Source organism: Penicillium angulare (genome assembly GCF_028827245.1).
Source record: "Penicillium angulare strain IBT 27051 chromosome Unknown utg000004l_segment0_segment0, whole genome shotgun sequence".
Lineage (NCBI taxonomy): Eukaryota > Fungi > Ascomycota > Eurotiomycetes > Eurotiales > Aspergillaceae > Penicillium > Penicillium angulare.
The window spans coordinates 1,480,037-1,494,142 of NW_026623163.1; the positions used below are offsets into that span (position 1 = coordinate 1,480,037).

At 49.2% G+C, this 14,106-nt stretch overlaps 6 protein-coding genes across 6 annotated transcripts; 3 read left to right on the forward strand and 3 right to left on the reverse strand.

Annotated features, from left to right (window-relative positions):
* Positions 1-81: 81 nt before the first annotated feature.
* N7478_004487 (RNA helicase) lies at positions 82-4,256 on the reverse strand (the record flags this gene model as incomplete). The annotated part of the gene is made up of 3 exons (XM_056920701.1): positions 82-341; positions 426-3,936; positions 4,023-4,256. The coding sequence occupies 3 exons, from the start codon at positions 4,254-4,256 to the stop codon at positions 82-84; spliced, it is 4,005 nt and encodes a 1,334-aa protein (XP_056778738.1).
* Positions 4,257-4,445: 189 nt separating this feature from the next.
* N7478_004488 (DNA 5'-adenosine monophosphate hydrolase) lies at positions 4,446-5,336 on the forward strand (the record flags this gene model as incomplete). The annotated part of the gene is made up of 2 exons (XM_056920702.1): positions 4,446-4,521; positions 4,579-5,336. 2 exons carry the CDS (start codon positions 4,446-4,448, stop codon positions 5,334-5,336), a joined length of 834 nt encoding a protein of 277 aa, XP_056778739.1.
* A 344-nt stretch (positions 5,337-5,680) lies between these two features.
* On the reverse strand, positions 5,681-6,625 carry N7478_004489 (putative translocon-associated protein, alpha subunit; the record flags this gene model as incomplete). Its single annotated transcript, XM_056920703.1, has 3 exons — positions 5,681-5,963; positions 6,040-6,461; positions 6,554-6,625. 3 exons carry the CDS (start codon positions 6,623-6,625, stop codon positions 5,681-5,683), a joined length of 777 nt encoding a protein of 258 aa, XP_056778740.1.
* Positions 6,626-7,102: 477 nt separating this feature from the next.
* Positions 7,103-8,720, forward strand: N7478_004490 (CCCH zinc finger protein; the record flags this gene model as incomplete). Its single annotated transcript, XM_056920704.1, has 4 exons — positions 7,103-7,177; positions 7,256-7,399; positions 7,468-7,810; positions 7,936-8,720. The coding sequence occupies 4 exons, from the start codon at positions 7,103-7,105 to the stop codon at positions 8,718-8,720; spliced, it is 1,347 nt and encodes a 448-aa protein (XP_056778741.1).
* Positions 8,721-9,335: 615 nt separating this feature from the next.
* N7478_004491 (uncharacterized protein) lies at positions 9,336-11,296 on the reverse strand (the record flags this gene model as incomplete). Its single annotated transcript, XM_056920705.1, has 3 exons — positions 9,336-9,636; positions 9,706-10,967; positions 11,036-11,296. 3 exons carry the CDS (start codon positions 11,294-11,296, stop codon positions 9,336-9,338), a joined length of 1,824 nt encoding a protein of 607 aa, XP_056778742.1.
* A 491-nt stretch (positions 11,297-11,787) lies between these two features.
* N7478_004492 (karyopherin alpha) lies at positions 11,788-13,737 on the forward strand (the record flags this gene model as incomplete). The annotated part of the gene is made up of 2 exons (XM_056920706.1): positions 11,788-12,024; positions 12,316-13,737. 2 exons carry the CDS (start codon positions 11,788-11,790, stop codon positions 13,735-13,737), a joined length of 1,659 nt encoding a protein of 552 aa, XP_056778743.1.
* Positions 13,738-14,106: the final 369 nt, after the last annotated feature.

The following is a 14,106-nucleotide window of genomic DNA, read 5'->3' on the forward strand; positions in this document are numbered from 1 at the left end:
GAGATAAATCTGCGTCAATTCGTTTTTTGCAATATACACTCTAGTTGTCATAAACCATCATATAAATCTAGAAAAAATCTATCACTGATCCAGTCCGTTGAACTCGATCAACCTTTTCACAGCCTCGATCACCCGATCCCCAGCTCCTCCATCTGACTCCAAAGCTGGGTTATCAATCCGAGCAGCTAACGCCTCATCCAGCATCGTTCGGAGTCGTGAAACAAGCACACCGATTCTTGCCCACCCACGTAGCCGGAGCCAGCCGTCTACGACGAGCCCACGGCCCATTGTATCGAGTGTAATCGATCCACAGAACAGAAGGAGCGAATAGGCATTGAACGCTAGAAGTGAATATATGAGCAACAGAATCCAACACAAAGGTCCAGAGAATACATAAGATAGAAGGGATTGAGGGCTGAACTTACGAGTTAAATCACGGACGAACACTTTGCTCGTTGCCATTTTTGTGAAATAGCTTAGATACGCCACCGAACTAGGATAGCCTTGCGCAGAAAAGAGCATAGAGCTGGGATGGATGAAGACTCGACCGTTTTCCTGGTTAAAGTACTTGATTGTCCGGGCATCCGGATCGACCTCCACAGTACCAGTAACCGAGCTAGCGAACTTCTTATCAGGAAACGAAATTTGCGCAACTTGCGGTTGGAAGGCACCTGCGACGAGCGCACGGATGAGATTCCGGTTTGAGGCGTTGCGGTTCCAAGCACCCGAGCCGTCGGTATATCCAACTGGTAAAAGACTGGCATCTTTGAGCGATGTGACGAACTGGGCGCGGTTGGACGAGATATCGCGGAGAGTTTGATGAGACAGGAAGTTGGCGCTGCAATATGATTGTGTTTGCCTGTAGCCTTGGGAGCGGGCTCGCTCAGACCACTCCTGGTAGGCAGAGAGGTCAGTGAGAAGGTCACCATCGCCGGGGCGGGAGAAGGAGGCCTTCGCAGCGTCTACTTCGTCGCGTTTGTCACGGAGAGACACGAATGGACTTTTCACTGTTAGGATGGCGGCAATTGTGAGACAGGGCTCCATACAACCGAAGATCGACCCGTAAATCATGAGCTTGGCGCAACGGAGATCGGCGGGGATCATGGAGAGGTAACGGCCCAGCGCGGTAAGGCGGGAATGGTCTAGGGCTCCGACTCTGTGTAAGAAGCTGAGTGCGCCTTCGACGGCGATGCTTTCTGGTGGAGTGATTGTGTTGGCTAGGAAATTGGCGACGTCGTCGATGCCCTTCATAGACTTCACAGATAGACAGAGCTGTTCGAGAGGCACACGGCGGATTTCTGGATCGGGTCTTTGGGCCATCTTTGATTCGGCTTGACGGGTGTATAGCTTGTAGCATGTACCTGCGCGTACACGACCAGCTCGACCACGGCGCTGTTTGCAGGCTGCTTGTGACGCCCAGACTTCTGAGAGGCGAACCATGTTGTCCTTGGGGTCGTAGCTAGTCTCTTTGACTCGACCGGTATCAATCACGGCGACTACATCCTCGATGGTGATTGATGTTTCGGCTACGTTCGTAGCTGCGATAATCTTTCGCTTGCCCCTGGGTGGACTTTGGAACACACGGCGCTGATCAGCTGGAAGCAAAGACGCATGCAAAGGCAGAGCATGCGCATGTGGAATCCTCCTGATGGCTGTCAAGCATCTTTCAATCTCCATCGTTCCTGGTAGGAAAATCAAAATGCCTCCTGGGCGATCTCCCAATTGAGCATCGATGTATCGAACGGTAGATGCGATCAATTCATAGTTGATTCCCATTCCAATGCTGCGCAAGGCCTTACCCAATGATTCTTCGCCTCGCGGGGAGTCTTCAAAGTCATCTTCCATTTCATTCAGCTCTGGAGCGAATCCAGTTTCCCGAATGACATCGTCCAAGTAGTAGTCATCAACAGGGAAAGTTCGTCCGGGAATATTCACAAAGCCCACGGATCCCCGTCCACCAAAGTAGTTCATAAAAATATCCGCGTCGAGCGTAGCACTCATTAGGATGACCTTCAAATCTTTCCGAATTCGCAGTACATCTCGTAACAACGCTAAAAGGAAGTCGGTATCTAAACTTCGCTCGTGGACCTCATCAACCACCACATGTGAGACGTCCGCTAACGAACTAGCAACATTTCCATCTGCATCACCTCCGGATTGAATCCGACGAAGTAAAACACCAGTTGTCACAAAAGTGATTCTGGTACTACCCTGTTTTGCTTTGGACTCTCCACGGATGATATATCCAACTTCATCACCGACTGTAGAGCAACGCTCATCGCTGACACGATCAGCAAGACCCAAAGCAGATATACGACGAGGTTGGGTACAGATGATGTTTGCAGCACCTCCCAAGCCTCGCTTGATCATATCATCTAGTACGAACTGAACAGACTGTGTACTTTTACCACTACCAGTTTCACCAGAGATGATCGTGACCTGATGCGAATTCACAGCATCAATAATAGCGTCTTGGGTGTTCCAAGCAGGAAGTGATTGTCTTTTGTGGCACATATCGATCTGTGCCGTAGTATCCTGTTTGATTTCCCAGGCTTCTCGAATCGCCATGCCGACAGGCGTATAAGCCTTCCAGTCAATACCCCGGCGCTGTTTCCGAGAGGAGCGCACTGGAATCTCATGGGTGTTTGCAGCAGGAGAAGCAGTCACTGAGGAGATCTCACGAAGTTTGCCTGGATTCTCCACGATATTAGGCAGATTCACCTCTAGCCAATCCATGATGTTGAAAATCATGGACTCCCCAAAGAAGTGTTCTTCAGCATGCTGCACGGCTCGACGGATGGCACTAAGCCGAATATAAGCCGGAAAGCCATTGCCCAGAATTGAGATGATTGGTGTCGTGGATGGGTAGTTCGAGGCGGGTTCCTGGAAACGGAACATGGTGCCATCTGGCATCTCAGGCGCCTCGCTCTTGATTTCGCAAACCTTGGGTGAAATGCGGTTGTAACGCTCTCCAAAAATGGCCTCAAGCGTACTTTGCTCCTCTGCCCATGCCTCTGGATCTCCCTCAAGAATCGAATCAGATATGGGTTCAGAGCCATGAGCCAGGGTAGTTTGTAAATACTCCGCGGCTGCCAATTCGTCACCAGCTTTGCTGTCTAGTACCTGAGTGCACAGATCTGCGGGATAACCGATAGAGGCAAGTCGCTTGATCTTGCCCTCTCGTGCAAGATCTCCAGCAGCAAGAGTGACGCCAGCAGAGTATCTCTCAGGCAAACTCCACCGAGGCAAATCATCCTCGGGCACATAGATCAAGAGCCATTCCAAGACTTCTTCGCGATCTTTGCATTCGGCCACAGATTCCTCCACATGGCTCCGTCGAAACCCCAATTTTGAGAACTCCTCAATAATTGCTCTTCTCTCATTTTCAGGGATTTTCACCGCATAAGGATTCCAAACAGTATGCTGGCGCAAGAGATTTTCGATATCACGTCGAATACGAGCGCCCATGTCCACTTTGGGTGCCTGCGACCAAATGCGTTTACTTTTGGTATCACCACCTCCAAGACCAAGATCTGTTGAAGAAACCTTCTCCTTAGCCTGTAGTCTCGCACGCTCAGCCCTCTTCTTTTCCAAGTCCGCAGCCGCGCTTTCTCGTTCTTGTTTGGCTAAGAATGGATCCGCCTCATACAGCCAGCCTTTACCCTCGCGAGTCTCCGCTGCTTTTATTTCGGCAAAATCCTCTTTCCAGAGCTTTCGATATGTCGGTGGCATCATCATATGAATGTTGCGCATATTGCAAACCCGGAAAAGGGTCCACGCGGCGGCAAAATGGCGAGCCTCTAGAACAGTTGGTTGTGCCGCCAGCTCTTTATGCGATGGAGGTAATTTGAACGGAGGAAGGACTATAGTTTCATGGGTTTTGTTATCGAGTCGCTTCAGCGTCACGGAGGATACATGGCCACCGGAGGTACGAATCTGTTGATCGCAATTGTAGTCAGCATCTGAATGAAATCATTCTGTTCAATCTTGAAGGGCCACTTAGGAAGATTCATAATATTTACCATGCTGTACTCTGGTTTCTCCCACTTTTGCTTCTGGCAATGCTCTGAGAGCATATTCACTGGTAACTTGCCCGTCCATGATGCGCCGCCAATCACCTCCTTCACACTTGGTTTCTTTGGCTCTTCGGGTACTGCTGGCGTAGGTTTCTTGTCTTTGATTTCAGCCGCAGCTTTGGCTTGTTTCGTACCAGGCTTCGGACCTCCTGGGTTCCCTGCTTTCTTTTTGGGACCCATTGTCTGCCCAGATGTGCGGCGTTTGAAGTCTGAAATCCACAATTTAATCGGGCGGGTTGTCCCGCACTAGACCGCTTTGAGCAGCTTGCGGGGAGCTTTGGAAGTAATGATCGACTTCTGCTTCTTCACCTGCGACTTCCAAGGCTGCTCTTGTCCTGTCCAGGTTTTGTCGCTATATACGCTCCAAAGATGTCTGGAAATCAAGGAGACAGCGAACTCTCACCAGAAGAGATCAAACCTGGTGGTTCGGAGAAGAGAGATGCCTGTGAGATCATCATACACGCGATACTATTCAGAACTACAAAGCTAACACTTAACAAAGTCACAGAACTCCTTTCCTCCCGACCCAAGCAGCGAAAACCTTCTCCGGAAAAACTATCTAAGCCTCATACATCCTCTTTGAGAAATCCCAAATCTTTTTCAGCGCGCGACGGACTGGGCGCTTATATCGCAAACCCCGAGAGCTATCCGTCAAGTGTAGTGATATCTCACGATTCGAATTTCGTCGCAATCCATGATATGTTCCCCAAGTCCTCGCTGCATCTCCTTCTCCTCCCTCGCGACCAAACAAAAACCCATCTCCATCCATTCGACGCCTTCGAAGACGCCGAGTTCCTCGCCAAGGTAAAGGCACAGGTCTATAAGCTACGCTCTCATGCCGCTGCAGAGTTACGACGTAAGTACGGGAAGTGCTCTGCACAAGAGCAAGCTAGGCAAGAAGCGCTGAGTTTGGAGCCACCACCAGACGAATTGCCGGCAGGGCGAGACTGGGAGAAAGAGATTATATGTGGTGTCCACGCGGTCCCGTCGATGAACCACCTACATGTGCATGTTATTGCGGTAGATAGGTATAGCGAGCGGCTTAAGCATCGGAAGCACTACAACAGCTTTGCGACGCCTTTCTTGGTGCCGATTGGGGATTTCCCTCTGGCGCCAGATGATGAACGAAGACATCCTACACGGGAAGGTTATCTAAAGCGTGATTTCGTATGCTGGCGCTGCGGGAAGGGGTTTGGGAATAAGTTTGTGGAGTTGAAGAAGCATCTAGAACAAGAGTTTGAGGAATGGAAGAGACTTTAAAACCGATGAAGGCGCGGACCTGTGCAGACATCACGTCTTGGGACAGGAAGCGGATTTCAAATTTGTATTCAAGCTTACTGTCTCCCAGGAGCCTCCAAAGTGGCTGCCCAGGGAGAAGGTATGGCATTTCCAACTTCTTAAAAACATTGTACATTGCTTCTAGCATAGAATAGGAAGGGCGAACCGATGCGTTGGCATGCATTTTCAGCACTTAACGCTTGTGCGTATCGCTTCCTCCATTATACCAGAAGTCTCAAGACAGAAGCCCTATGCTTCTCCACCTCCCCTCATCTCAAATCCTTGCTTCTATAACCGGAGCAGAGGACCCTATCGTACATTGAAATTTAAGCCCGAACCTTGGTCTTGCCGGCACCCTTAACCTTCCGGGCGTTGGGAGGGTTGATGTGGTGGGTGGGGATCCAATCAGCGTTGTAGGTAGTAGCAGATGAGACGGCAGGGTTGGGGCTCTGCTCAACAGCATCGCTATCGGCACGCTTAGCAGAGGGGCGCTTCTCGGTGGGCTTGCCGCTCTTGCGCTTCTGGGGGAAGTAGGGAGCGACCCAGACAGTGTAGAAGAAGTAAACAACACCAACGAAGGAGGCCAGGAGGAACAAGTAGAGGAAGATGCTGGAAAGATGCAAAGTCAGCCAATTGGTCATGATAACCACGGTATGGGAATCTGGAAATCGGGAGAGGGAATTACATTTGAGGGTCGAAGATGCTAGTCTCGGGCTCCACCACGCTCACAGAGCCATCGAAGGCCTGAACGGAGAAGAACTTGCCCTCGCTATCAGCCATGATGGCAGCGATTTGCAGGCGAAGATCCTGGGGGTGCATCTCGGTGGCGAAGCTGTAGCTAACGCTCTCCTTGGAGTTGGCGGGGATCTCGACGCCATAACGCGTCGCTGTCAGGTTACGGACAGCCTTGCTTTCCTCCTCTTGGGTCCACAAGCCACCACCAAGGAAGTTCACGGTGACTGGGTTGGGCTCATCGTTGGTGATAGCAATGATCGCCTGGGTCGGGTGACCATTGACGAGCTTGATGCCGAAGATCTCAGAGGCAGGGAAAGAAGCCTCGGCAGAAACAGCGTAAGACTTGGTCTCTTCCGCGGCCTTCTCAGCATCCTATAAGTCCACAATGGTTAATTAATTGAAGGTTTGCTTGTATTTTCGACACGCACTCTTTAAAGTTTCATTCGAAAAGAGTCAAAACTTACAGCAGCGAAGCCGGTGCCAACAAAGGCCTGGAGTGAGAGCAAAGCCAGAGAGAGGAAACCAAAGCGAGTCATCTTGCGGGGAGGGGGGGGGGGGAGGGAGGGAAAGAGTGATATAGAGAAGAGAAGGAAGTCGAGTAGGGGTGATCACACGTTGCAGTTAAGGAAAGAGTGAAGGTCCACTTGGACACCGGGGAAGCTGAGTCAGCCAGCGCGTTTGTTGGAATTTCCGATTTTTTTTTAGTAAAAAAATTAAATTGATTTTAAGACGATCAAGATCAAGATCAAAAGTGAGAATACGACAAGATTAAATTTCAGATAAAATTATATTAATCTATATATCAGATTTTTCATCTGATCTACTGGTGTGGGATCATCATCGACTCGATTGCCTGACTCGCTTCTTCCTTCAGAGAAAAAGGGAGACGTCGCGATCAACGCGCACCAAAACTTCTTACTCTTTTAACTTCATGTGAAGAACTAACTTCCTTCGATCTTTCAACCTCGATTTCTACACCTCTTTTCAACACAACCTCATAATTTTTTTCCACTATGGATTCTACCCCGTATCTGGACCGCTATCACCAGATAGGTGCTGTGGACCAGCAGAAGAACCAGCTCATTGAGGTTAGCTTGGCTTCACCTTTGATCCCTTCTTGTGTGCTGCTTCAGACCAAAAAGCTAATCGGATGCGCTTCTAAACAGGACCTCCTACAACGAGTAACCGACCTTGAGAATTCCTTTCAGCGCGAGAAATTGGACCATGAACGCGAAACTCGCTTCAACCGGGATATTCAGTTGCATGAGATGGAACTCATGCAGCAGATATCTCAGATCAAGACTATTATGGTGGGCGACACTGAATAAACCCTGGTTTACAAGGCCATGGAACTGATACATGAGGTTATTCTCTACAGGACCGAGAACCGTTTGTCGTCGTGCTCTTGGACGGAGAAGGAATAATTTTCAAGGATGAATTCTTGCAATTAGGCGAAGAAGGTGGCCGCTCGGCCGCGAAACATTTTTGCACAGGCATGCACACATATCTGGTGAACAATCTCTCCAGTATTACGACGCCCAAGATAATTGTCAAGCTTTATCTCAATGTGAAGGGATTTGTGGAGACGTGTGTGCGGAGTGGCACCATCTCCGATCCTGCCACGGTTCATGATTTTATTCGTGGATTCAATGAAACAATGTCATATTCGGAGATTGTCGATATTGGATCAGCCAAGAACAAGGCCAATGAAAAGATTCAAGGTTTGTCAGACATCAAATCGTTATACAGTGGAGTCCTCCACGAGCTAACACCTGTCGTTTTTCCTCCCTTGCAGAGACGTTCCAAGTATTCCTTTACAATTGCCATTGCCACCAGGTTTTTGTAGGATGCGCCTCGAATCCCGAATACGCTACTTTCCTACAAGATACATTGAGTGACGGAGATCTGACTGGCCGTGTTTCGCTCGTGGAGGGTATTACATTTGACAAGGAACTGGATGCGGTGAATGGATCATTTAGGATCGCCAAATTCCCAGAAATCTTTCGTTCATCCAAAATAGCACCCATTTATGTTGCGCCTTGGAAGACTAGCTTGCCTTCGAGGAGCTTGCTTACCCCATCTCCATCCCAGCAACTGTCGAATCCTCCACCCCTGTCCCGCACTTCCACCAATACAAGTGCCTCCGGTCTGGGTGCTCCTCTCTCCATTTCAACGCCACCGGTTGTTAAGTCAAATGAATCGCCAGACTTCCAAGTGGTTCGCTCCAAAACCTCTGGATCGACACCGGTTAGATCAGTTGAGCGAAATAAATACGGTCAGCGTGTGGATCGTCTTGATTTCAAGAGCATCCCTCGGGATGACTTGAACAGATTGAAGAAGCTCAAGTTGTGCAATTATTATTTCCTTCTCGGGGAATGCCCTAACGAGGAGAACTGCTATCATGATCATGATCGCAAACTTACCAAACAAGAGCTTCATATCTTGTCTGCTATTGCACGCATGACTCCTTGCCGCTTCGGACTGGAGTGTGATGATCCCGAATGCATTTATGGTCACCGTTGCCCACAGAGTGAACCAGGCAAAAAGACCTGCTTCCGAGGCGATACCTGTCGCTTTGAGCCTGTGGCCCACGGAATAGACACCAATATCGTCAAAGTGACTAAAATCTAAGTCCATCTTTCTAACTGAGTTGATATTCTCTTTTCGGATCATCACCACCATCGTTATCGTTATTTGTCTTATTTATCGTTTCGAAGGGTACATTTTTAACCAATTTTCAGCGTGACCGGGCATACACGGATTTGTTTTTGTCAATTTCGGCGGGCAAAAGGTTTCGCAATTTTGGTTTATTGTATCCGGGGATTTTTTATGCTTTTCTTCTTTTTCTTCTTAAATTAGGGCCATTTGGGTTGGGGGCTTTCAAATCGGTGTCTTTAAGAGATTGCCAGGGAACTCATGGTAGATTTGGAGATTCTCTTTCGGAGTTGTCGGGTTGCGAGGCGAACGGGACTTCAAGGGTCGTTGAATTTTTTACCGTTATTATCTTCCCATGGCAAATGGAGGGATATCAGGGTTTGGACCAAATCGTCCGAATGACTTAGCACGCACTGCTTTCTATAAGAATTTGTATTAGTATGGACTATGAGTATGGACTGTATACTTTAACAGAATTAAAGAATTCCGGAATATTTGAATTATCACCTGCTATCATGCAGTCTGCTTTCGTAGTAATAGTGTACATCAGGACATATGTAGATAAGTATTATTCACCAGGAAGTTCTTGCATCATTTAGATTGGTCATGAATCGTCGTCGCGTAAAGGGAAAATCGTCGCTCCCATCCGAAACAGTCCTTTTGTACACAAAGTTGCTCATCAATAGCCATGGCGTCCGTGTCTTCCGAATGGCGACAGGGAACTCCGTACTCTTTGATACAACACTTGAAAGGCAAGTTTGAACACTTGACCGGCGCCCATGGCTTACCCTTAATATCCTTTGGCTCCCCCCTTTTTTTCTCCTCGAGATCACCCCAGAGAATTGCAAGCTTCTCCCGGAGCTCATCTAATCGGTCGCTATCTAGATGGAGACTGTATATTTTCACGTTAGAAATCTCGGTGATTAACAATGACATAATTTAGCCGGGTCTGTAGACTTACTTGGTGGCATCGAGACATAGCAAATGTTCAGCTTCTGCGCCAGAGACGAATATCTTTACTCGTTCTCGCTGTTGATTTTTGCTCATAAGAGGTTCAACACCCTCGACTAGAAGGCAGAAACGCCAATCCCAGGCCATATGTTCGCTGTCTCGGTCGACAATAGATGTTGATTGAACTTGCACCGCAAAGTCTTCCAATTTTGGGGGATAGAAGTCGACGACCCGGACAACAAGAGCGTAGCAGACATTTTGAAAGGGGACCTTGTAGCTGACACCACCCGGGAGTGAAATGATATGGGTTTCAGCAGACAGGAGGGAATCCACTGAGGTTTCTGTAACTCCATATTCACGGGGCTTGACATTAGGGTTCTGTTGTGTCTTTGGGGCTGTTGCTGCTGCTTTCACCGGCAGTGCAGTTTGACCCTCTTCTTTACGCTGTTCTTTGGCCTTCTCTTGGAATTTCCTCTGTTTTTTCGCGGGCCTGGTCTCCTCTTTCTTTGTGCCATGAATCTTCCAGTACTCCTTTCGACGCTTCATGAGCTCTTGCGCGTCCTTATCATAATCGGGTGAAACGGTTTGGATATGAATATTTCTCTGAAACCTTTTATCTTCGTGAACGGCAGCTTCGAGTCCGCCATAGCTGCTGAACTTGGGTCGAACATAGGTCAAGAGAACAATGTCACCTATTTTAACATTTTTCCTTGCGAAAGTGGCATGTGGGTCCCAAAGCGTGACCTGCAATGTAAACCTCCCCCATGGGCCAGGCCACTGCTTCTTGTTGGACAAATGGCCGTAGGGATCTCCATGACTACCGGTGTCTTCCCCGTCTTTTTCGTGATCAGGGAGGTCGCCCTGTTCTGTGTAATCGGTGATCCAAATAGTACTCTTGTCGCCCTCGTAGTGATGATCTTTAACCACCTGCCCGACTACCCGACAGAAACGATCAGGCTGCAAATCCTTTATCAAAGTCACGTTCGTGAACTGCGATTTCTTGGAAGAGATGGAAGCCTCAATCACTGTGGAAGATGGGGCTGGAAGATCACTTCGTCGACTAGACCGGGCCAGGGGAAGCTGTAGGAAAGGCGCAGCCTTGTCCAGTAGTTCCAATGCCTTTTTCTTCTCCGTTGAAGTCGGAGAAAACTCATTTGGTCCGGTGGTGATAGCGGGGTCTTTGCTGGCATCAATCTCTGGTCGAAAGATTGCCCAGGAAACTTTTTGATTTTGACCAACAACTCCATGTGGCCTATTTTGGTAATTGGTGATCTAGACATCACCAGTCAGTGTCTTGCTAGCATGAACTCCCAAATTCCATCACTATACGGAAACCTTACCCGAATGTTGCGGAACAAAACTACATCGTTAAGAAGTACATGCGGTAGATGACTCTCATTGTCGGCGAAGTACCTGACTTTCAAACTATTCTCCCAGGCGCGATCATCAAAATGCTCATCCTTTATCTCGAATGTGATGCAGAATGAACCCCCTCTGGTAGACATGGCGCTCATCTGGTCGACCACGACACCGACTACATTGACCGGCTCGCGCCTAGCACATGCAGTGGCGACATCCACCAAATCTTCGACGGGTGCCATGATGGGCCAGTTTGTTTAAACCAGATGGGCCTGTCAAGAGGCTCCTTTGGGTGTAGACTTTCAATTTTTGGATCAAAGCTAGTTGTCGTTTGGCTGAAAAGGACGCGACAAAGCAAAGCAGTTGATCACTCAAAGGATTTCCATTATGCAGATCGTAAGAAAACACGTTCAAAGGAAAAACAGACAAACCGAACTGCAAGAAAGGAAAAGAATATCTTCAAAGGCTCGCAAATTTCGTTTTCTTCTGGAATCATCCAGAGTTCGTTCTACAAAGCCCGTAGAAGTTGATGTTGGTGACAGTAAATAATGGGGAGAGCTGTCACATGATCTTCCCCTCCTTCACACACGAATCCTTTCTTTCTCTTCTTCCCCCCACATCTACCTCCCCTTCTCTCCTTCCCATCAACAGCGCGCCGCAAACCCTGTTACCCTTTTTTTCTCACTGATTATTTTCGAGGCGCGTTTCGTTTTACAATCTCAAAACACCCACCATGACAGATCGTTATATCCCCGAGCACCGCCGAACACAGTTCAAGGCCAAGGGCCAGTTCCGCCCTGATGAACTCCGCCGCCGCCGCGAGGAGCAGCAGGTGGAGATTCGCAAGCAGAAGCGCGAGGAGGGTATGGCCAAGCGTCGCGGTGTTCAGACTAGCGATGGTGGTATCGGTATCGGTGGCATGGCGGCCGCCACTGAGAGTGACGATGAGGCCAGTGCTATTGAGAGCGAGGTAAGCTTTACTATTTTTTTTTCAGTGCTTCTAGCCCCCCCACCATTTATGCTTCACATACTTGAAATTTTTAATGGGCTATGGTGAAACGTAGTACCATCCTTTGGTACACGTACTCCTCTTCGCCCTTTGTTTTTATAATGCGATCATCGACATGGAATTTTTTTTCACCGCCCTGTTGCCATGGGGCCGACCCCTCCAACGCGGACCATTACTATTCACAGCCCCACTATCGAGATCTCACGATAACAAGAAGAATCGAACACGAAGCTAACATGTTGGATTTTATAGCTCAACGTCGAACTCCCCCAGATGGTAAAGGGCGTTTTCTCCGAACAGGTTGAGGAGCAAATCCAGGCCACTACTAAGTTCCGCAAATTGCTTTCCAAGGAGCGCAACCCTCCTATCGAGCGTGTTATCGAGACCGGCGTCGTTAGCCGCTTTGTTGAATTCCTTCGCTCCCCTCACACCTTGGTTCAGTTCGAGTCTGCCTGGGCCCTGACCAACATTGCTTCTGGTTCGGCCCAGCAGACCCAGGTCGTCATCGAGGCTGGCGCTGTGCCCATCTTCGTTGAGCTTCTCGCTAGCCCGGAGCCTGATGTTCGGGAGCAAGCCGTTTGGGCCCTTGGTAACATTGCTGGTGACAGCCCTCACTGCCGTGATTTTGTTTTGGGTGCCGGTGCTCTGCGTCCGCTCCTGAACCTCATTAACGATGGTCGCAAGCTGAGCATGCTCCGCAACGCCACTTGGACCCTAAGCAACTTCTGCCGTGGCAAGACTCCTCAGCCTGACTGGAACACTATTGCCCCTGCTCTCCCCGTTCTTTCTAAGCTCATTTACATGCTTGACGATGAAGTTTTGATTGACGCTTGCTGGGCCATCTCCTATCTTTCCGATGGTGCCAACGACAAAATTCAGGCCGTCATTGAGGCCGGCATCCCCCGCCGCCTTGTGGAGCTCCTTATGCACGCTTCCACCTCTGTCCAAACCCCTGCGCTTCGCTCCGTGGGTAACATCGTCACCGGTGATGATGTTCAGACCCAGGTCATCATTAACTGCGGCTCCCTCCCCGCCCTTCTGTCCCTACTGAGCTCCACTAAGGATGGCATCCGTAAGGAGGCTTGCTGGACTATTTCCAACGTCACTGCTGGAAACTCCACCCAGATTCAGTCCGTCATTGATGCTGGTATCGTTGCTCCATTGATCAACCTGCTCGCCAACGGTGACTTCAAGACCCGCAAGGAGGCCTGCTGGGCTATTTCCAACGCCACCTCCGGTGGTCTGCAGAAACCCGATCAGATCCGCTACCTCGTCTCCCAAGGCTGTATCAAGCCTCTCTGCGACCTTCTCGCCTGCCCCGATAACAAGATCATCCAAGTTGCTCTGGACGGCCTTGAGAACATCCTGAAGGTTGGTGATATGGATAAGGAGGCTGGTTCGGGTGAGGCCCGTGTCAACCGTTATGCCCTCTTCATTGAGGAGGCCGGTGGCATGGAGAAGATCCACGACTGCCAGAACAATGCCAACGAGGAGATCTACATGAAGGCTTACAACATCATCGAGAAGTACTTCTCCGATGAGGATGAGGCTGCTGGTGACATTGATGAGCTCGCACCTCAACAGACCCAGACCGGTTTCGCCCTTGGCACTGGTCAGCAGCAGCCCGCTGGTGGCTTCAACTTCGCTAACGGTGGTGACTCCATGGACATGTAAAGAACTGGATACTCCTCCCATATCACATTTCCCAAGTTTCGCTAACCCTGTGCTGTACATTGGCAAGGGGCTTTTATTCTATTTCCCCCATCTTCTCCCCGCTTCCTTTTCGCCTCAGCTCCTTGTCACGATTTTCACTTTCCCCTATCCTCTGTTTCTTCCTCATCCTATTTGTGATTCACGATAAATAAGATTCACCGTCATGTAACCCCCTTTCCCACCCCCTTTTTTAGCATTCTCATACACAGGCGTATTTTGTTTGCAAGATCGGTTCCCGTTATTACTTTTTATGTTAATGTCCCCAGCCCGTACCCTCTCCAACTACGAGTGGCTTCCTTTTGGCTCTTCTTTGCCTATAGGAAATCACTG